Source organism: Panulirus ornatus, chromosome 16, assembly GCF_036320965.1.
Source record: "Panulirus ornatus isolate Po-2019 chromosome 16, ASM3632096v1, whole genome shotgun sequence".
Lineage (NCBI taxonomy): Eukaryota > Metazoa > Arthropoda > Malacostraca > Decapoda > Palinuridae > Panulirus > Panulirus ornatus.
The window spans coordinates 8,359,401-8,382,291 of record NC_092239.1 but is presented as its reverse complement, the minus strand read 5'-3'; the positions used below and the strand labels follow the sequence as shown (position 1 = coordinate 8,382,291).

The window sequence follows — 22,891 nt, the reverse complement described above, 5'->3', positions numbered from 1 at the left end:
GATGTTTGGTGTGAGGTGGTTTGATCGAGTGAGTAACGTAAGGGTAAGAGAGATGTGTGGAAATAAAAAGAGTGTGGTTGAGAGACCAGAAGAGGGTGTTTTGAAGTGGTTTGGGCACATGGAGAGAATGAGTGAGGAAAGATTGACCAAGAGGATATATGTGTCGGAGGTGGAGGGAACGAGGAGAAGAGGGAGACCAAATTGGAGGTGGAAAGATGGAGTGAAAAAGATTTTGTGTGATCAGGGCCTGAACATGCAGGAGGGTGAAAGGAGGGCAAGAAATAGAGCGAATTGGAGTGATGTGGTATACAGGGGTTGACGTGCTGTCAGTGGATTGAATCAAGGCATGTGAAGCGTCTGGGGTAAACCATGGAAAGCTGTGTAGGTGTGTATATTTGCGTGTGTGGACGTATGTATATACATGTGTATGGGGGGGGGTTGGGCCATTTCTTTCGTCTGTTTCCTTGCGCTACCTCGCAAACGCGGGAGACAGCGACAAAGTATAATAAATAAATAAATAAATAAATATATATATATATATATATATATATATATATATATATATATATATATATATATATATATATATATATATTTTTTGCTTTGTCGCTGTCTCCTGCGTTTGCGAGGTAGCGCAAGGAAACAGACGAAAGAAATGGCCCAACCCACCCCCATACACATGTATATACACACAAGTCCACACACGCAAATATACATACCTATACATCTCAATGTACACATTGGTGGGATGAAGAAGTAAGATTATTAGTGAAAGAGAAGAGAGAGGCATTTGGACGATTTTTGCAGGGAAAAAATGCAATTGAGTGGGAGATGTATAAAAGAAAGAGACAGGAGGTCAAGAGAAAGGTGCAAGAGGTGAAAAAGAGGGCATATGAGAGTTGGGGTGATAGAGTATCATTAAATTTTAGGGAAAATAAAAAGATGTTCTGGAAGGAGGTAAATAAAGTGCGTAAGACAAGGGAGCAAATGGGAACTTCAGTGAAGGGCCATATGGGGAGGTGATAACAAGTAGTGGTGATGTGAGAAAGAGATGGAGTGAGTATATTTTGAAGGTTTGTTGAATGTGTCTGATGATAGAGTGGCAGATATAGGGTGTTTTGGTCGAGGTGGTGTGCAAAGTGAGAGGGTTAGGGTAAATGATTTGGTAAACAGAGAAGAGGTAGTAAAAGCTTTGTGGAAGATGAAAGCCAGCAAGGCAGCAGGTTTGGATGGTATTGCAGTGGAATTTATTAAAAAAGGGGGTGACTGTATTATTGACTGGTTGGTAAGGTTATTTAATGTATGTATGACTCATGGTGAGGTGCCTGAGGATTGGCGGAATGCGTGCATAGTGCCATTGTACAAAGGCAAAGGGGATAAGAGTGAGTGCTCCAATTTCAGAGGTATAAGTTTGTTGAGTATTCCTGGTAAATTATATGGGAGGGTATTGATTGAGAGGGTGAAGGCATGTACAGAGCATCAGATTGGGGAAGAGTAGTGTGGTTTCAGAAGTGGTAGAGGATGTGAGGATCAGGTGTTTGCTTTGAAGAATGTATGTGAGAAATACTTAGAAAAGCAAATGGATTTGTATGTAGCATTTATGGATCTGGAGAACGCATATGATAGAGTTGATAGAGATGCTCTGTGAAAGGTATTAAGAATATATGGTGTGGGAGGCAAGTTGTTAGAAGCAGTGAAAAGTTTTTATCGAGGATGTAAGGCATGTAAACGTGTAGGAAGAGAGGAAAGTGATTGGTTCTCAGTGAATGTAGGTTTGTGGCAGGGGTGTGTGATGTCTCCATGGTTGTTTAATTTGTTTATGGATGGGGTTGTTAGGGAGGTGAATGCAAGAGTTTTGGAAAGAGGGGCAAGTATGAAGTCTGTTGTGGATGAGAGAGCTTGGGAAGTGAGTCAGTTGTTGTTCGCTGATGATACAGCGCTGGTGGCTGATTCATGTGAGAAACTGCAGAAGCTGGTGACTGAGTTTGGTAAAGTGTGTGAAAGAAGAAACTTAAGAGTAAATGTGAATAAGAGCAAAGTTATTAGGTACAGTAGGGTTGAGGGTCAAGTCAATTGGGAGGTAAGTTTGAATGGAGAAAAACTGGAGGAAGTAAAGTGTTTTAGATATCTGGGAGTGGATCTGGCAGCGGATGAAACCATGGAGGCGGAAGTGGATCATAGGGTGGGGGAGGGGGCGAAAATCCTGTGAGCCTTGAAGAATGTGTGGAAGTCGAGAACATTATCTCGGAAAGCAAAAATGGGTATGTTTGAAGGAATAGTGGTTCCAACAATGTTGTATGGTTGCGAGGCGTGGGCTATGGATAGAGTTGTGCGCAGGAGGATGGATGTGCTGGAAATGAGATGTTTGAGGACAATGTGTGGTGTGAGGTGGTTTGATCGAGTAAGTAACGTAAGGGTAAGAGAGATGTGTGGAAATAAAAAGAGCGTGGTTGAGAGAGCGGAAGAGGGTGTTTTGAAATGGTTTGGGCACATGGAGAGAATGAGTGAGGAAAGATTGACCAAGAGGATATATGTGTCGGAGGTGGAGGGAACGAGGAGAAGTGGGAGACCAAATTGGAGGTGGAAAGATGGAGTGAAAAAGATTTTGTGTGATCGAGGCCTGAACATGCAGGAGGGTGAAAGGAGGGCAAGGAATAGAGTGAATTGGATCGATGTGGCATACCGGGGTTGACGTGCTGTCAGTGGATTGAATCAGGGCATGTGAAGCGTCTGGGGTAAACCATGGAAAGCTGTGTAGGTATGTATATTTGTGTGTGTGGACGTATGTATATACATGTGTATGGTGGTGGGTTGGGCCATTTCTTTCGTCTGTTTCCTTGCGCTACCTCGCAAACGCGGGAGACAGCGGCAAAAAAAAAAAAAAATAAATAAATATATATATATATATATATATATATATATATATATATATATATATATATATATATATATATATATATATATATATATTTTTTTGCTTTGTCGCTGTCTCCTGCGTTTGCGAGGTAGCGCAAGGAAACAGACGAAAGAAATGGCCCAACCCACCCCCATACACATGTATATACACACAAGTCCACACACGCAAATATACATACCTATACATCTCAATGTACACATTGGTGGGATGAAGAAGTAAGATTATTAGTGAAAGAGAAGAGAGAGGCATTTGGACGATTTTTGCAGGGAAAAAATGCAATTGAGTGGGAGATGTATAAAAGAAAGAGACAGGAGGTCAAGAGAAAGGTGCAAGAGGTGAAAAAGAGGGCATATGAGAGTTGGGGTGATAGAGTATCATTAAATTTTAGGGAAAATAAAAAGATGTTCTGGAAGGAGGTAAATAAAGTGCGTAAGACAAGGGAGCAAATGGGAACTTCAGTGAAGGGCCATATGGGGAGGTGATAACAAGTAGTGGTGATGTGAGAAAGAGATGGAGTGAGTATATTTTGAAGGTTTGTTGAATGTGTCTGATGATAGAGTGGCAGATATAGGGTGTTTTGGTCGAGGTGGTGTGCAAAGTGAGAGGGTTAGGGTAAATGATTTGGTAAACAGAGAAGAGGTAGTAAAAGCTTTGTGGAAGATGAAAGCCAGCAAGGCAGCAGGTTTGGATGGTATTGCAGTGGAATTTATTAAAAAAGGGGGTGACTGTATTATTGACTGGTTGGTAAGGTTATTTAATGTATGTATGACTCATGGTGAGGTGCCTGAGGATTGGCGGAATGCGTGCATAGTGCCATTGTACAAAGGCAAAGGGGATAAGAGTGAGTGCTCCAATTTCAGAGGTATAAGTTTGTTGAGTATTCCTGGTAAATTATATGGGAGGGTATTGATTGAGAGGGTGAAGGCATGTACAGAGCATCAGATTGGGGAAGAGTAGTGTGGTTTCAGAAGTGGTAGAGGATGTGAGGATCAGGTGTTTGCTTTGAAGAATGTATGTGAGAAATACTTAGAAAAGCAAATGGATTTGTATGTAGCATTTATGGATCTGGAGAACGCATATGATAGAGTTGATAGAGATGCTCTGTGAAAGGTATTAAGAATATATGGTGTGGGAGGCAAGTTGTTAGAAGCAGTGAAAAGTTTTTATCGAGGATGTAAGGCATGTAAACGTGTAGGAAGAGAGGAAAGTGATTGGTTCTCAGTGAATGTAGGTTTGTGGCAGGGGTGTGTGATGTCTCCATGGTTGTTTAATTTGTTTATGGATGGGGTTGTTAGGGAGGTGAATGCAAGAGTTTTGGAAAGAGGGGCAAGTATGAAGTCTGTTGTGGATGAGAGAGCTTGGGAAGTGAGTCAGTTGTTGTTCGCTGATGATACAGCGCTGGTGGCTGATTCATGTGAGAAACTGCAGAAGCTGGTGACTGAGTTTGGTAAAGTGTGTGAAAGAAGAAACTTAAGAGTAAATGTGAATAAGAGCAAAGGTTATTAGGTACAGTAGGGTTGAGGGTCAAGTCAATTGGGAGGTAAGTTTGAATGGAGAAAAACTGGAGGAAGTAAAGTGTTTTAGATATCTGGGAGTGGATCTGGCAGCGGATGAAACCATGGAGGCGGAAGTGGATCATAGGGTGGGGGAGGGGGCGAAAATCCTGTGAGCCTTGAAGAATGTGTGGAAGTCGAGAACATTATCTCGGAAAGCAAAAATGGGTATGTTTGAAGGAATAGTGGTTCCAACAATGTTGTATGGTTGCGAGGCGTGGGCTATGGATAGAGTTGTGCGCAGGAGGATGGATGTGCTGGAAATGAGATGTTTGAGGACAATGTGTGGTGTGAGGTGGTTTGATCGAGTAAGTAACGTAAGGGTAAGAGAGATGTGTGGAAATAAAAAGAGCGTGGTTGAGAGAGCGGAAGAGGGTGTTTTGAAATGGTTTGGGCACATGGAGAGAATGAGTGAGGAAAGATTGACCAAGAGGATATATGTGTCGGAGGTGGAGGGAACGAGGAGAAGTGGGAGACCAAATTGGAGGTGGAAAGATGGAGTGAAAAAGATTTTGTGTGATCGAGGCCTGAACATGCAGGAGGGTGAAAGGAGGGCAAGGAATAGAGTGAATTGGATCGATGTGGCATACTGGGGTTGACGTGCTGTCAGTGGATTGAATCAGGGCATGTGAAGCGTCTGGGGTAAACCATGGAAAGCTGTGTAGGTATGTATATTTGTGTGTGTGGACGTATGTATATACATGTGTATGGTGGTGGGTTGGGCCATTTCTTTCGTCTGTTTCCTTGCGCTACCTCGCAAACGCGGGAGACAGCGGCAAAAAAAAAAAAAAAATTATATATATATATTTTTTTTTTCTTTTTTTTTTATACTTTGTCGCTGTCTCCCATACACCCATACCTCTAAAAAATTATATAATTCAATGACTTTCCCATTTAAAGAAGACTCTAAAACATAACTAAATAAAATCTTGGGCATTTCTTTTTGAGAAAATGCAATACAAAAGCTGAAACTTTAAGGGTACACATTGAATACAGGATAAGGTTCACCGGTATCATTCTAGTGACTGTATCCAGGTAAACACCAGTTTTGGAGAAAGAACTGCATATTGCTATGCAAAGCTGTTTATAAAAAAATTAGTCAGACAACTACTTGCATGTTTACTTTGTAAACCAGCATTAGTGGTATGAAATATAATTCTTTCTATGAAAAAAACTCTGACAATTGAGAGTTGTGACACTAAGTTTTGGAAACTCTGATTAACAATCAATGGTCCAATTCTACAGATGGAAGTGAACAAATGAAATATAAACTTATGGAGAAGCAGAGGTTTTCACCAATCATACAGTATGAGACATTTTTAATAAAAGCACGAAAACTACAAGATCTTCTAAACCAGTGATCAATATATCTACAAAAGTCATCATAAAAGTTCATTCCCACAGACTTGAGACAAAAGATGAAATCTTTATATGGATAAAATATACAGAATATTCATTGCAGTGATCCTAACCCTTTCATTGCTGGAGTCATGTTATCTTTGGATGCTCTGAATGTTGGATATTCTCAAATATTCTAAAACAAATGTCTCTTTTATTTCATACTTGACTGCCATTTCCCACATCAGTGAGGTAGCGCCAGGAACAGCTCCCTATCCGCAACCAAGCCCCACACACCTTTCCATGGTTTACCCCAGATGCTTCACATTCCCTGGTTCAGTCCCATAACAGCACATCACCCCTGTGTACCACATCACTTCAATTCAATCTAGAGTGATGTTTGTCATAATCAAATAAAATTACATGCACATTAACCTGGCAAGTCATTCTTTACACCTGCTATGCATCTTTAAATTTTTGCTGATTCATTGCCAGGTGTATCAGGTACTGTAGTAGTTTCACGTATAAGTATCAAGATATGTTACTTACATAATTGTTTTTGATACAAAAAAGTATTATTTGGGTCTCCATCAGTAAATCTATTATGATGTATAAGTTACATAGCTTTAAAAATTATTCATAATGTGGGGTACACATGTTTTACAGATTTCCGAAGCATATTAAAAAATACTGATCAGTATCTGAAAAAAGTTCAAGTTGTAGTATCTGGAAACAACACTTAGGATACAACCATCAGCATTAATGGCCATATATTTTACCTCGAAGCAGAGGCAGTCGATTTTAGTCCTAAGCTTCCTTTACTTTTGGATTCCCCAAGCCTAAGGTTTAAAACAAATCAGAACTCAGTTCACTATAACGTTATATGACATAAAACATTGAAAAAGAAAACAACTTCCTTAGTCGCTGTAATCCTTGTAAGCTTCCTCTGTGGTACAATAGTTTACAAGCATAGTTATGAGCCTATTTCCTTAAAACAAGAAGCTTCTGCTCTACATTCTATCTATCTATGTCTCTGATACCTGTTCCCAACTGTACCTCCCTTAAGGGGGTGGCCACAGCAATATAATCTCCATAACCAGTGACTTCCGGTGCAACATCTTGGCATTTAGTGCCTCATCCTTTACAGGCCACTGGCAGTGGGCAAGTCTAGCGTAATGTTTGCAGACGCTACTACCTAATGTTCCTACTGACTACTTCTAGTTAATACTCCGGCATTATTGGTCCTACCAACTACTTCTACCTAATGTTATTACCTAATGCTCCAGCCTAAATATTCCTACTTGCTATGACTGTCTACTAATCCTAACATTTTGCCATAAGGCAGGGCAAGTACATAGTGCTCACCACCAGAAAATCTAATACAATGAATGAGCTGCATGAGTTAAGTGATGTCAAGTGTTATGTATGACAAGGAGAGATTGTATGTTTGTAGACAGAATGCCAGTGGTCCACATGTGTGTGAAGCAGAAAGAAAAGACAGCTACCTGGGTTAGAGGAGTGCAACCTGACAAACACTGACGTGCTGGCTCACTATGCAGGCATCACTAACCCACACGATACCCAGGTGGGTAGTACTGGTAATATACCTAACTGGTTGTTGGCTGCCTACCAACTACTACTCTACATTTACCTAGATATAAATGAAAATACCCTGGAAAAATAAAAAGCACATCTCCCCACCAAATATTAATGGTATCTTACCGTGATAATCTCAATGCACCCTCAATGACTAGTTTTATCTTTCTTTCACACCTTTATGTGGGAAGTGTCAACAATGCTTGAAAATACAGTATGAAAAAGGCACTGAATAATCATTGGACACTACTCAAACTCATTATCATGCCATATCCTTTCAAAAGTGCAGAATCCTTCAAGGTTTTGATGTAAAATCTGAATATGTGCACATTTTGATATCTTTTATACAAAACAATTTATCTTTACACTAAACAATTTACTTTAGTACCTAAATATATCTAGATTCAGTATCTATAGACCTTCAAAATTATGAATACAATAAAAGGCTGAAATATGAAATATAAAATATACAGTTTTTTTTTTTTTTTTTTTAAAAAGAAAAATCATTTAGAGGTATGGGCGTATTGTGCCTTAAATCTAGAGAAGGGAATATATTGATAAATGAACATAAGACATTCTAACTCTATTGGCAAGTGTACAAAAGGAGAAATAGACACCTCACTTCTCTCATTACATGAAATAATTGGGCCAGATCATACACTCTTTTTGTTACTTAAAAGATGGCTCTCAAACACCTTGCATTACCAGTTTGTCTCTACAAATTATATCATACCAAAAATCAGCTTTTTCAGATAATTCTGGAAACACTAAAAAGTGAAAAGTGAGGCATTTCCATTTCGACAAAGAAATTTCTTTTCTAACCACAGTCACAATGCAGACCCATTAGACAGTCTATCACACATGTTTTAAACCACCACTAGAGTTTCAAAGATTGCTCTTCCCATCTTTTTGCCTTTTAATACTTCCTCTAAATGCTAACTTTTTCTTTTTTCCCTCTTTCTACATTTTGCTCCATCTACTTTATAAACCTTCATTGAATGTTCAAATATCATAAAATGAAATCTCTGAGCTTCTTCATTCAAAATCAGTCAGTGAAAATCAAGTGGGATACATTAGCCACTGATACTAAAACTATTAGCTCTGGTACTGTAAGCAATCCCCTACTCTTACTAATACACCTTCTCTCTTTAAAAAGATCTCCCTAATGCATTTATCGATTGCATTCCAAACAGCTGTTTATTCTTCCTTATACTTTCATTCATTCACCCTCCATTAATCATTATTTTCTAAAAAATCAGCTTCTTCCTGCTATGCCACTCCTTTTTCCAAAACCCAATTCTAAAGTGAACCATTTCTATGGCAACCTAAAATAATTCAGGCTTACAATGCCTCACCAGTCACCTCTAATTCAATTTGTATGATCTCACTGATGATTCTTAGGCGGTATGGAATCACTTGAGTGCATTACAAAGGCTGCCAAAGAGTTGTGTGGTAACATTAATCTTTCCAAGGGGACTCTACATCCTTTCCCTTTGTCAGCCTCCTGGGTTGAGGCTTAAGAACTTAGTTTCACTATATTAATTCCTTAACAAGGTGCATGTTGCCTTATAAGTAACATTCCTCTCAGTCTCACTGATGGAATAATATTTCTGGGAATATCTCTGTTTCTACTACTGGGTATTATAGAATGGCAAATATTGTCACTGAAACATCAATCAGTCAAGTTTCTGGTGATCATAACACGGATTCATCAAGCGTGATGTAAAGATATATCTGTTGAAGGTGAGGTGAAATTAGATATATCATAAGCAAAATGATGTATTTGTCAAGGGTGATGTGATGAACTTTTCTGAAGAAAATATACAGAATTCACAAGTGAACGTTAGTACTTCTAGTCAAATTCCTAGTCTGTGACATGTCTTGCATTTCTATGTAGAAGAATTTTGATCATTGAGACAATTTTCATTACCGACCTAATGCAAAAGTGATCTAGCATAGCCAGTTTTGAGTGCATACAGCTCAACTTAACTATACTTTCCACTCAGCCTTCTTTTTAACCCTTTGTAAATGAACATGGGACAAGGATACAAATTTATGCAAGGTCATAAATGTAACAAAATAAAAAGCTAGTATGTGCATGACATATAATATCACACCATTCTGGGAATTGGTCACACGCTTTGCTTGTTTATGATTGGAGCATGCTCCTAATGTTCTCTGATGACACCTAAGTCATCACTTAAATTTGTTTTTCAAAAGTCAAAACTGAAATAAAGGTACCTTCCATAAGTTTTCCTCTAGATCTTTAAATTGTCCAGTAACTTTAACAAAGGTATTTAACTTCTTTATAAGAAATATGAGTATTGTCATGAAAGGGAAGGGCTGTAAACAAATGATTTACATGATTCCAAATTAAACAAATGATTTACATGATTCCAAATTCATAATGGTAATAGCACTCATCAGATCCAGTTAATGATGCAATTTCTTAATTTTTCTGCTAAAGTGTCAAGAAATTATACTGATTTTACCTAGCATATCAAACAGTAAGGATCATACTTATGAATCTATAATAAAATGAAATGGTTTACAACAAATCTGCCTTCAAAATCTTCCTTAAGCAATGATTACAGTTATCACCCATCATTTAGCTTATGAAATTAAGACCACAGGGGATCCATAACCATAAAAAAGTGATGATGACAACATTTCACAATTCTATATCATAAGCCTCTGAAAGCGCTTTACAAATCTAGACTTGCATGATAAGTAGAGCAAGTTTTCTGTAATCTCATGTTCTCTAATTAATGACTGTGTTCACCCATTCCCAAACATATGCTATTACCTTGTTAACTCTTTTCTCCATTAAATGTTATTTTTCTTTATGTCTATCTTTACCTGGTTATCACCACCTATAATACTATGGAACTCTGGTACTCTAACACAAATAGTGAATTACTAGAAATTAAAATGGTGCTCTAACAGAAACAGTAAATCACAAGAAATCACAAGAGCACAAATTTGTTTATCCAGTACAGCTTAGTAAAGCAAGAAATAAAGCAATGCAAGTTAAGCAGGCAAATAAAAGATAATATAAAACGTAAAGAAAAAATATTAATATCACTAATCAGGACAGACAAAATACCTGCAGAAAACCCAGCACACAGGGTTACTGGTTAAGGGTTGTGTGACAGGAAACCAGAGCTTAAAACAGAGTATCACTTTTACACAGAAGTGACTGACTATTTCAAAAAAGCTTACACAATAATTTTCTTTTGATATCAATTAACTTTCCAAATTTCTTGTCAATTAAAACTTTCAGATTCAGAGTCATTTAACTTTACCCTTTCCACATGAGTTCTGACTTGAATTAGAATTGTATGCAATACTAATTGTGTAACAGGAGATAAATACTCTTCACCAACACAGTAAACAAAAGAAATAATCTATTTCATTAATGAATTGATCGTTTCCTGGAATCACTTTGAGAAAGATTTCAGGAATATTCTATTCAGCCATATTGAAAGGGTAATATATCAATGACCAAAATAACTATAAAATATTAGGTGATATCACAGAAAATTTGGGGAATAAGAACTTTGTGCTAATACTCTGCTGCAAGCTTAGAAATGAACAATGAAACAGTGGGTTATTCAGCAGTAAAAGAAAACAATGTATGCTAATTTTAAATACTTACTTCAGTAAAAGATAAACTGTACTACTGTAGTTACTCTTACTGTGGTCAATACTTATCCTACTTAGTCCTCTCATGGTAAAATTCAGTATTTTTTCTAATAACAATCCTAGCTAAATTATGTATAAAATTCTATATATTTTCAATAAGTCAGATTGGTTTAATGTCCTAAGCTATGAATCTATCTATATCTCTAACTCCTGTTACCTTCAGGAACTCCAATCAAGGGGATGGCCAAGGCAAATGAGTCTCCAATTATCCCTCACATACACAATTCCATGTACTCTTCCGCAATTTCTCTTCCCCCTGTATTCTTCCCCTCTACCTCCACATGTCACAAGTGGTCTTCCTCTCAAAGCAACACCTTCAACTGCACTATCATAAGCTCTCCTTGAGATCTCCCCACCTTGAATTCTTTCCACATGTCCAAACTAACTTAAGGTATAATGTTTCACCCACTCTACTACTTCACAATTCATTCCCATTGCACTCCCTGTCAAACTACACATCTCACACATCCCCTCATTTCTTTCTTCATTCCATTTAGTCATACCACATGCTCCTCTCAAATAGTTAATTTCCACAGCCTGGATCTTGACCTCTGTGATGCATTCCATTATATGTTTCTGCTGCACAAGCAAGGGTTGGGAGGACTACGCTGTCCCTTAATCCTCACTTCACTTCCATTCTTACACCTCTACCCTTCATTATTCTATTAAGGGACCCAATGACTCTTCTACTGCTCTCTACCTTACCTCTCCTTGCACATCACCAAACTTGCCCAAGACAACTCCTAAATACATAAATTTTCTCACCTCTTCCAGTCTTTCTCCCCTCATAACCTTCAACTGTCTGCTTACACACATCATAAAACACACAACCCTCTGCAACTCCTCTACGTTCTCAACAAACAACAGCATCATCTGCGAGGAGGCTTGCTACTAGCCACTATACTCACTGCCACACTCTATCTCTGCACCACCTTTCCCTAGTTTTGCTTTCCTCTCATATCACTCCATCCTTAAATATATATCAAAACACCACAGTGACATCACACAGCCCTGCCACACACCCACATTGAAACTTTCACTCAACTCTCCATCTAATCTTACAAATGCATTTGCTACTACACAGAAGGCTCTCACACCATCCAACACTTACCCCTTACCACAAATATCCTTAAAAAATCCCATAAAGCATTTCACTCAACTATGCCATACACTTTCTCCATATCCATACAACTTCTTACCTTTCCATAAATACTTTTCCATAGTCAACTTCAACATAAAAATCTGATCCACACATCCCCTACCTTTCCTAAAATCCCCTTGCTCCTCAGTTATTCTGCATTCAGCCACTTCCTTTACTCTTATCAATCAACATTCTTACATACCTTTTTCCTGATATACTTAACAGACTTATTTCCCTATAACTGCTACATACATCCTTAGGATTTTTTCCTTTGAATAGGAACAATAGCTTTCACCTAATCCTAAGGTACAACCTTATGTTTCCATGCTGAATTACAAATCAGATGCATTCACTCTATCACACTGCCTCCATCCTTCAGCATTTCAGCCATAATCCCATCCACTCCAGGTGCCCTTCCTACCTTCAGCTTTGTTATTGCCCCTTTTTATCTCTCATTTTGCTACAGGCCCTTGCACTTGTATCCTTTCCCTTCCATCCTCCATACCCATGCATGTGACAAATATTGCCTCATCTCCCACATCCATCACTTCTTCAAAATACTAAATACAAAATATTGTGTTCTTAGCATGTATCAAATAATATCCAACATATGAGACATGTCAAAAGCAAAAAAATGGACTATCAGAACAAATGTAAACTTGGATGTATAACTCGGATCCATTTTTAAACATGAGCTTGCAATCAATGATATAAGTAATCTCACCAAGTTTTACTGTTATTCCACATAATTTGGCAGTCAGTAATCAACACCTGAAGTTCAAGGTATACATACATAAGCATAAACCGTGATTATACTCTGTGTTCCATTCATGAAATGAGAGTACATTCATATCCCTTACTAAATAATTCTTATCGACAACTGCAAGAAATAACCCATTATCTTAAATTCTGAAGGTCTAGATAAACATATCTAGGATTCACCTGAACTTTTTCTTTGTCAAAAAAATTGTAGTAACTACTGCACAGAGCTTATTCTAATGGTTAAAATTCTGAGTGATGTACACAAGCAAATGATATATATATAAGAGTTGTTATGGATAATTTTGAACTACTGCAAGGAATAACCCAGCAATTTCTAAGGGTCTGGAAAAACATATCTAAAATTCACCTGATTTTTCCATATTACTAAAAGGTTAAATCATTGGTTACAAAAAGCCTGACATAGTTGACAATTCTGAATCATTATCAAAAGAACATCATATACGGGATAGGGAAAAGTTATGGATATTTTCAAAGAAAGCTGTGAGCACTAGTTTTTATCATTTTCAGGACAGAAAAATAAAAAGTAGCAGGTGATGGAGATGGCATGATTTCTAAGTTGAACAGATAAATAATTTTTCCAACTGACAGTGTACCACAATATGCATCCTGACCATTAACACTTGACATTATCAGATCTTTAAAGTTCCAGAACCCAGTTACCAGAGCAAGTAATTTTTCCTTTTAACCCTTAAACTGCAAAACTGATCCTACAGGACTTTCTCATGTACACAAAAATACCTTTCTTAACAGAACATATATATTCTATCTACAAGTACAAGTAAAGAAAATCCCTGAAAAAGAAGTACAACTTTCTCTATACTGGTGTGGTAGGGTTTTGAGTGTGCTATGTTTAGGCAGGTAGGTGGCCTGTGTAAAGATAACTGATTTTTCTAGCAAGTGTGATTTCACAATAATGTGGAGAGAATGAGTGTGGAGAGGTTAACAAAGAGGACAATGTGTCAGAAGAGAAGGGAACAACGAGAAGGCGGAGACCAAACTGAAAATGTAAGGATGGAAAGAAAAAGATTCTGAGTGCTCAGGGCCTGAACTTGCAGAAGTGTGAAAGGCAAACACTGAAAAGAGTGAACTGGAGTGATGTGGTTCATATATGAAGCAGCCAGCAGAAACCATGGAAAGGTCTATGGGGCCTGATTATGGATAGGAAGCTGTGCTTTCAGTGCACTGTACATGACAACAAGGGAATGTGAGCAAATGATGCCTTTCCTTCACCTGTCCCTAATGCTACAATGTTACAAGTATGAAAAAAAATGAATATACTCATCAATATATGAGCATAATTCCCAATTCTGAGCATTTTTCGTGTGTGTGTGTGTGTGTGTGTGTGTGTGTGTGTGTGTGTGTGTGTGTGTGTGTGTGTGTGTGTGTGTGTGTGGTGGTTTTGGTACACTATACATGACAGCTAGAGAATGAATGCAAGTGGATGTGGCTTTTCTTTGTCTGTTCCTGGTACTACTTTGCTAACATGGAAAATGGCGATCAAGTATGAATATATATTTATGTATTTATCATACTTTGTCACTGTCTCCCACGTTAGCAAGGTAGCGCAATGAAACAGACGAAAGAATGGCCCCAACCCACCCACATACACATGTATATACATACACGTCCACACACGCATATATACATACCTATTCATTTCAACGTATACATATATATACATACACAGACATATACATATATATACATACACAGACATATACCTATATACACATGTACATAATTCATACTTGCTGCCTTTATTCATTCCTGTTGCCACCTCGCCAAACATGAAATGACACCCCCCTCCCCCCGCACGTGCGAGGTAGCGCTAGGAAAAGACAATAAAGGCCACATTCGTTCACACTCAGTCTCTAGCTGTCATGTATAATGCACTGAAACCACAGCTCCCTTTCCACATCCAGGCCCTACACATCTTTCCATGGTTTACCCCAGATGCTTCACAAGCCCTGGTTCAATCAATTGACAGCATGTCGACCCCGGTATATCACATCGTTCTAATTTGCTCTATTTCTTGCACGCCTTTCACCCTCCGGCATTTTCAGGCCCCAATCGCTCAAAATCTTTTTCACTACATCCTTCCACCTCCAATTTGGTCTCCCACTTCTCCTCGTTCCCTCCACCTCTGACACATATATCCTCTTTGTCAATCTTTCCTCACTCATTCTCTTCATGTGACCAAACCATTTCAATACACCCTCTTTTGCTCTCTCAACCACACTCTTTTTATTACCACACATCTCTCTTACCCTTTCATTACTTACTCGATCAAACCACCTCGCACCACATATTGTCCTCAAACATCTCATTTCCAACACATTCACCCTCCTCTGCACAACCCTATCTATAGCCCGAGCTAGTTCTAACGGTTTATTGATACATCCGCTCACATCCATTCTCTGGCTATCATGTGTAATGCACCAAAACAACAGCCCCCTATCTGAAACTAAGCTCCACAGACCTTTCTAGGTTACACCTGGTTGATTCACACACCCTGGTTCTATACAATAAGAGCATGTAGCCCCTGTATACCACATCCCCCAATTCACTCTTTCCTTTGCAAACCTTTCATTCTTTCAAACTTTCATTTTAATGATATTCTATTTGAATTTTTTAAAATCTTCGTTACATTTTAATTCTGTTGAATTCTATAATCCAAAAGAAAAAGCATCATTATCTTTAATGTGAAAATAAACTCCGGGCATCTATAGATAAGGATCTTTGGTATTTTGGGTTGGCAAGAGTATTTCAAAGTCTTAGTAGCTCTGAGCGAAAGACAAGCAGATAAAAAAAATCCCTACCATGTTTGAATATACATAAATCATTTAAGGAAATCAACTGTAACAAAAATCAAAACATGCACCTTATATGTTTTATACAGTCTTCTAGAGTAAAATCATTAAGCACTGGTGGAGAGGATTATGTTTGAAAAACTTTCAAAACACAAACTGAAAAATCAAGATAAATGTCATCAAAAAATAAAAAAGAAAGCTGTCATAGCTACATACCACCACTGTACCTTTTCACATTACTAAATTTAAGCAGTACCTAATAACAATCTAACATCACAACTAGCAGAAAACACCAGTCTATTGAAGATTCATGAACGAATGTAATTGTTTCAAAAAAAAAAAAAAGTGTGATTTCATGACTGCATAACCACTGAAAAATCACCAATGTTCTGGGTTCTGGGTTCCATAAACTGACATCATCCCACTTACTTTATTAAGTTTTTCTAAGTTCATTGATAAAATCTGGTTAAGGGAATTTTGCTTACAACATATTGCTCCATAAAGAAACTTATTTTACAAAAATCATATTCCTAATACAGTCAGGATATATATTGTGTCTTAATCAAATATTATGTTACAGATTATATCATGACAGTGCTGCCGTTAATACCCAAAAGTAATGCTGAACTTAAAAGTTACAGGTAAACATTACATGAATCTATACAGCCTACACAGAAAGATGAGTTAAAACTATAATAGTGCTTATATCTAGTTTCAAGTGGTAATCCACTCCATAATCGTAATTTTCATATTTTACTAATAGAACTAACATGGCTTGCTGTACGGTCAAAAGAGTTTCCTAAACAACTGAGTAAATAAGTTATAATCATCATCCAAATTATAATAAAACTATACTGGAATAGATTAATTAACAAATCTCAAATAAGAGAAGAAAAAGAAGAAAATAACAATGCAAGGTTCTACCTAATAGGGACAGAGCACAAAGGTATGTTAGTTGAAAATAATCCTTAAAAATGTTGGCAGTATTTATAACGGCATTGTAGAATAGAATGAGTTAATACCAAAAAATGAAGTTTAGGTAAAACATGTCAATATCTATACAATGGTGACTTAAAGAAATAAGCATTAACACATTCAGTAGTAAACATTATATGACAAAATAAACAATACCATGATTAATAATCCACACAAGAAGATTAATGGCATTTCTATAAATAGGAATGAAAGTATTTGTGTACAAAAAAATAGCATTAGTATCTACAGGTCAGTACTAATTACAGACAGAGAAATTGCCAAACTATTATAGAATAAAAACTATAATATTGGGATGCATAAAAATGCTACTGAACATTGTAGCACAAGGAAAACAGCATACAGCATTAGCAAGCATTAAAGTTTGACGATGACAATGTATGTAATCATGCCACAGCTTCAAAACATTGTAAGAAGCAGTACAAAGGAAATTATAGGGTCTGAAAATGATGGAATGATAACTGGCAACAATATCCCTAAAAGAAGAAACAACACAAGAATATATTATGTCTATCTAATAGAACGGAAAGACCATAAGGGACTGGTGGAGTAATGTGAACAAACAGTTATTGGATTCTCAAGGCAGAGTTACAAATATAAGCATTTTAAATGATTTAAGTTGAATGTGAATGTCTTAAGCACATAAGCATTAATGAGTATAAATATCCACCCACCGGGCCTGGCTTGGAAGGTGTCTGTGTGCCAATAGACTCACGCACCACCTTTCGTCCATCCTCATCCTCTGCCACCTCTGTGTTCTGCTTGATTTGCTGCAGGGTGAAATCAATTATAGGACACGTTTCTTTAAGTAATATCTCAATGTGACTGCTCCGAAAGAATTGTGACAAACTCAAATACAAGGCAAAAAATAACATCTTGTATGAGATGAGCATATATAAAACAGCAGAACATCATAGATGTCACAAAGTTTATAACATTCTTGTAACTACGATGTAAAATATTTCTTCTTATGATACCAACAAACAGAAGTGATAAATAAGATAGGAGTAAATGGAAAAACACAAATTTGGTAAGGTTATGGAGTTTCCATCAGATCTAGGAGGAGGAAGACACAGAACTACAATAACATCAACAACAACAAAGCATCAAAAATAATTCATAACAATGTATGGAATATGCAGATTAAGGAAGGATTTCTTGCCAAGCTCTCATACATAATTTTTGGTGCCTTTCTGATATACTCTACTGAATTCTTGTACATTTAATTACGATTTTTTCCCATAATGTACATTTTTTCAGTCTAATACATATGTTATTTTCCCCTAAATTTGCTGTAAAGCATAAATCATACTTTTCTTTAGACTGCTTAGCTCAAGTTCTTTCAATCTTCCATGTTAATGCAAATATTCCATTCCCTCAATTTCATTTATAAACTATTTCTGGATTATCTCCACTTTATCAGTTCAACCTCGCTTTGTTAGGGATTAAGGAACACAGCAGTATCTAATTTTACTTTTTATATAGACTGTACATTTTCATCATTGACTTTCTCTCTTGCAATGAAATTTCTCATCATATTGCTTATTATATGGCTCATTTGTATCATTTTTTCAATATGGTCTTCAAATCCAGCTTTTCATTTACGATGACTCCTATATCTTCAATATTTTCTTCACTCTCAAACCATATTTTTCTAAATGGATGTTTACGAGGTGCCTCCATTACAGTATTAATCATTCCGTGACTTCTTTATTTAAGTCTATCTTCCATGAACTTTAAACTTTTCTGTTGCCAATTCATTTGTGAGGAGCTTAAAAGTACGAGTGGTGAATATGCTGTGGGTGTGAAAAACCTGTTTTCATGACAGAAAACAGTTCTTGACATATACAGTATGTCTATTAACCTGTTTCTGAATACATACCTCAGTAATCAAGTTTTATTCTCCGTATTTTACTTTGTTTTCTTCCAATCCTATCATTTTCCAGATTCTGAAGTCATCCAGATAATATTTCACTATACCAACTTATGTATATATATAAATATATATATATATATATTTCTTTCTTTCATACTATCGCCATTTCCTGTGTTAGCGAGGTAGCGTTAAGAACAGAGGACTGAGCCTTTGAGGGAATATCCTCACTTGGCCCCCTTCTCTGTTCCTTCCTTGGAAAATTTAAAACGAAAGGGGAGAATTTCCAGCCCTCTGCTCCCTTCCCTTTTAGTCACCTTCTATGACATGCAGGGAATACATATATATATATATATATATATATATATATATATATATATATATATATATATATATATATAAAGGTGTGTGTGTGTGTGTGTGTGTGTGTGTGTATATGAGTGGATGGGCCAGTCTTCGTCTGTTTCCTGGTGATCAAATATAATTAAATGAATAAATAAACCAACTTTTGCCTGTTTACCCACATCTAATATCATTATCAAACACTTAAAATACATCAAGACACTTCTCTTTGCCACTGCAGTACTTTGAATTATCCGTTTATCAGAAACTCCATCCACCTAATTCATATTTCATCTTTTGCTTCATTACTTTCCCCAACAAAAATTTTCCTACAATCTATCAAATCCCTTAGCATTGTCAACAATATCAGTATCCATTTTCCTCCAAAAGTTTATGACAAACTCTCTGAATTCCTTTAGTGCAGTTATTCCATTCTCTTACTTTGCATTACAATTTCATACATGTCATTGACATAAACCAATTTCTGGGTCTGTGTACATTTACCCTGCACAATTTTTTGTAATTTCTAACTGTTATATCATTGTTTTATGATTTCTATCACTCATGTTTCTCACCCAGCTTTCATAAACTGGTTTATCTTCTTCGTATCTTTCATGTTAATACTGTACAGGTAATTACTCTGTGTCTTCCTTTCTGAGATGTTTTATACAGAGCATGGCAAATTCTCTACTTCTGGAAGCTTCTACTCATCAACTAATACCAACTACCCTAACACAACCAATTTGACATCCTTAGTCCAGCATCCCTCCATCCAACCATTAACGACCATTAACTTTTCCTATCACCTACTAAGGAAGAGAATTAAAATTCATCTAAAAGTAGGCATGGAAGGCACAATATACCTGTTGCAGTATTATAAAACGGGTAAAACAAGTCTTATTTCGAAACGAATCATTTAAAAAAACTGGAACTATCCCGCTAAGATATTGCTGTACTCCCACTTGGTATACTTTCCCCAAGACAATGAAGCACAGCACTTCATACAGACAAAGTGGTAGGGCCTCACCTGGAGCTTAGCTAGTGGGATGATGTCACAATTCTGAGGTCGGTGCCAGACAGTCTTCTGAGAGGTGGCATTGTAGTAGTAGAACCGTGATGTATTTGTGTCGAATAGTTCCCACCACTGGTTGTCATCAAACTTTTTCCTGTCAGAGAGAAACGAAATAAGCCTTGCATATGCATTTCACCTTATACTAACAAAATAATTCTTAAAACAACAGTAATGCCACTGTGAACTGTAGATAACAGCAACTACAAATGAGCGTCCTAGGAAAGATATATAAATATCTTATTCCACACGTTATGGTTAAAATATAAACCAAAATCAAATACTACTCCAAACCCTAACCCCAGGAAACAAGCATCATCTTATGTGAAACTACTAAAAGTTTAATGTGATCATTGTGAGGATAAATTGGCTTGAGGATGGAGCAACATCGCTTCAGGTTATACCATCTCTTGCACATACTACAACTGTAAACAACACCCCTTCTACATAAGCTCCAGTAAATATCAATCTAGCTTACAATCACCTCAATGTTTGCCTGCTATAATCTCAATATGCGCTACATCCAAGTTAACCTAAATGTGGGTACGTCTCGATAATCTTCCTACATGGTGATTAGGTCAATTCGTGTCCTCTTCCAGCATGCTATATGGTCACTGTTTTATGCATCTACACAGAGTAAAGCAGAAAATCCTTATTCAACATGTGCATACAAGAACCTTGAGATCACATCATGTAACCAGTTAAAATACATTGTTATATATCACCTGGCAAGTGAAGCAAGCTGAACTTTCATGAGGTTGCTGATGATCCTCTCAAGTCATACTCATTTGACTCCAGCCATTGGTTTTAAATACCCACTTCTTTACCTACCATCTACTATGTAACACATCATATCTGAGGAACAATGCAAATTTTACCCTGACAGCTACTACCCTATGCCTATTCAGCATCAGAAACCCATATCTTACCTTAATTTATACTGAACTGCCCTTCAGTTTGTGACCAATTTCATTTAGGAAGACCCAGCCTACTAACCTGTTCAATACTGTAACTCTCCTTCCAATGTTTACTTGACAATCTGGCAGGTCTGGTAACTTCAAAGGAAGCCATCGATCTTCACTTTTTTAGGTTGAGGGGACTTTCTATAATGTTACTTAAATCTGTTGGATGCCGGTTACCTTAAACAAGTTACAGAATCTTAAGGGCTTGTGTACTTTCATGGTTTTGGACCAAGCTGCATTGTTGCTCCACTAATAAGTCAAGCAGTTTATGGCTGCAGCCCATAATCTTAAATACCCTACATATAATGTTCTGGTTCACCTTTTACATATTTGTCGAGTGAGTCTGATGTTATCCTCTGGGTGATCTACATAACTAACACTTGTGGCGAGCCATACAGTTTAATACCATAAAAAAATCAAGTTCTTTTCTAATGCTGTATTTTGGCACCTTTTCAGTTTTGTTGTAATGTCTTACAGAGTTGTCCAGGCTCCTTATGTTAATCAGATATAATAAATGTGTTGGCTCCAAACTAGGCCTTCCAGGGTTTTCCATGCATATATTGTAGGCTGGGAATTACACCTGCTAGGATTCTCAATGCATATAATATATGATGTTTCTCTCTAATGTCTATTCCAGAAAGTATAGTCTCTTCTTTAATTCGTTTCTGAAAGATCTTTAAATTTCAGAAAGTTAATGACGTCTGAAAAGCATCTCTGCATATTTTCTAACTCTTGTTAACAATTTCACACAATAACATTCCAATGTGAAGAGCAAAAGTGCTATGAGGAGATTCATAACTTGCTTTACCTTTCTTGTTTTGAAAGTTTATAAATCAATCCTACCAACTTTACAGATTGTAATGGTTACTCTGTTGCATTTGCTAAGAGCAAGATCATCATAAGTAATAATTTCTATATCTTTTATTTTCTATTCCACATCATAAGAAGTTCTTCTGCCTCCAAAATGTTGTACAAAACTCTATTTCTTCATTTTCCCATAGTAATGTGGATGAAACTATATCTTGTTTAACTGTATTGTTTTCAGTAGCCCACTAAGTAATCATACCTACATCTTTTATACAACTTTTCTATGGTTTCATATGTTTCTCCATACAGTATCCAGTATATAGTGTAAGATCAGTTTTTCATATGCCCCTAACAAAGCAGTTGAATCTTTTCCCATTAAATAGTATCTTACCTTCATCTGTCCAATGAAAGTATTTACACCACAACTTTTATGCTTCACATCATCAATATACTTTTCTATATTAAGTAATTTGTACTGTACAAAATTATACAAGTGTTCCACTTAAAGGTGTCCAATTCAATTACTTGATTAAAACAAACAGACAAATCTATGATGTTGAGATATGAGAGCAGTCTTTGAAGTTCTGCTTAGTACCTGTCAGGGATCCATCATGATTAAAACAAACACAAAGTTTAATCCCAATATTTCCACCTTCCCTTTCAATAAACTTAAATGAGCAGCAAAATTGTCCATAGGATACACCCTGAACAGCATTACTGATATGATCTTCCAGCTCTTCCAAGGACTACTGTTGCTTGACATAACCACTGTCCTTGACAAACCCTAGACGAAATAGGAACACCTTTATATCCTCTATTTGTCTATCTTTATCTCTGACACCCGTTCTATTAGGAACTTCTTCACAGGAGCATATCCTCATTTCTCTATCACAGAAGACTAAACTCTTCCATTTTAAGCAGTGTAACTTTCAATGGCCCATGGCCCTGAGGCATCAAAACCACAGCCCTGCACTATCATAAACATAAGAGCACAGCATCATA

The 22,891-nt window shown here is 36.9% G+C and overlaps 1 protein-coding gene across 10 annotated transcripts in view; it reads right to left on the bottom strand.

Moving 5' to 3' along the window:
- The window catches only part of RhoGAP93B (MyTH4 and RhoGAP_KIAA1688 domain-containing protein RhoGAP93B), a 326,788-nt gene that overhangs the window by 35,891 nt on the left and 268,006 nt on the right, over nucleotides 1-22,891 (bottom strand). For all 10 annotated transcript variants that reach the window (XM_071671208.1, XM_071671206.1, XM_071671209.1 and 7 more), the window contains exons 3-4: nucleotides 20,079-20,217; nucleotides 17,511-17,606 (exon numbers count right to left, since the gene is read on the bottom strand). In XM_071671208.1, coding sequence (XP_071527309.1) covers nucleotides 17,511-17,606; nucleotides 20,079-20,217 — 235 coding nt within the window. The remainder of the gene's footprint in view (nucleotides 1-17,510; nucleotides 17,607-20,078; nucleotides 20,218-22,891) is intronic.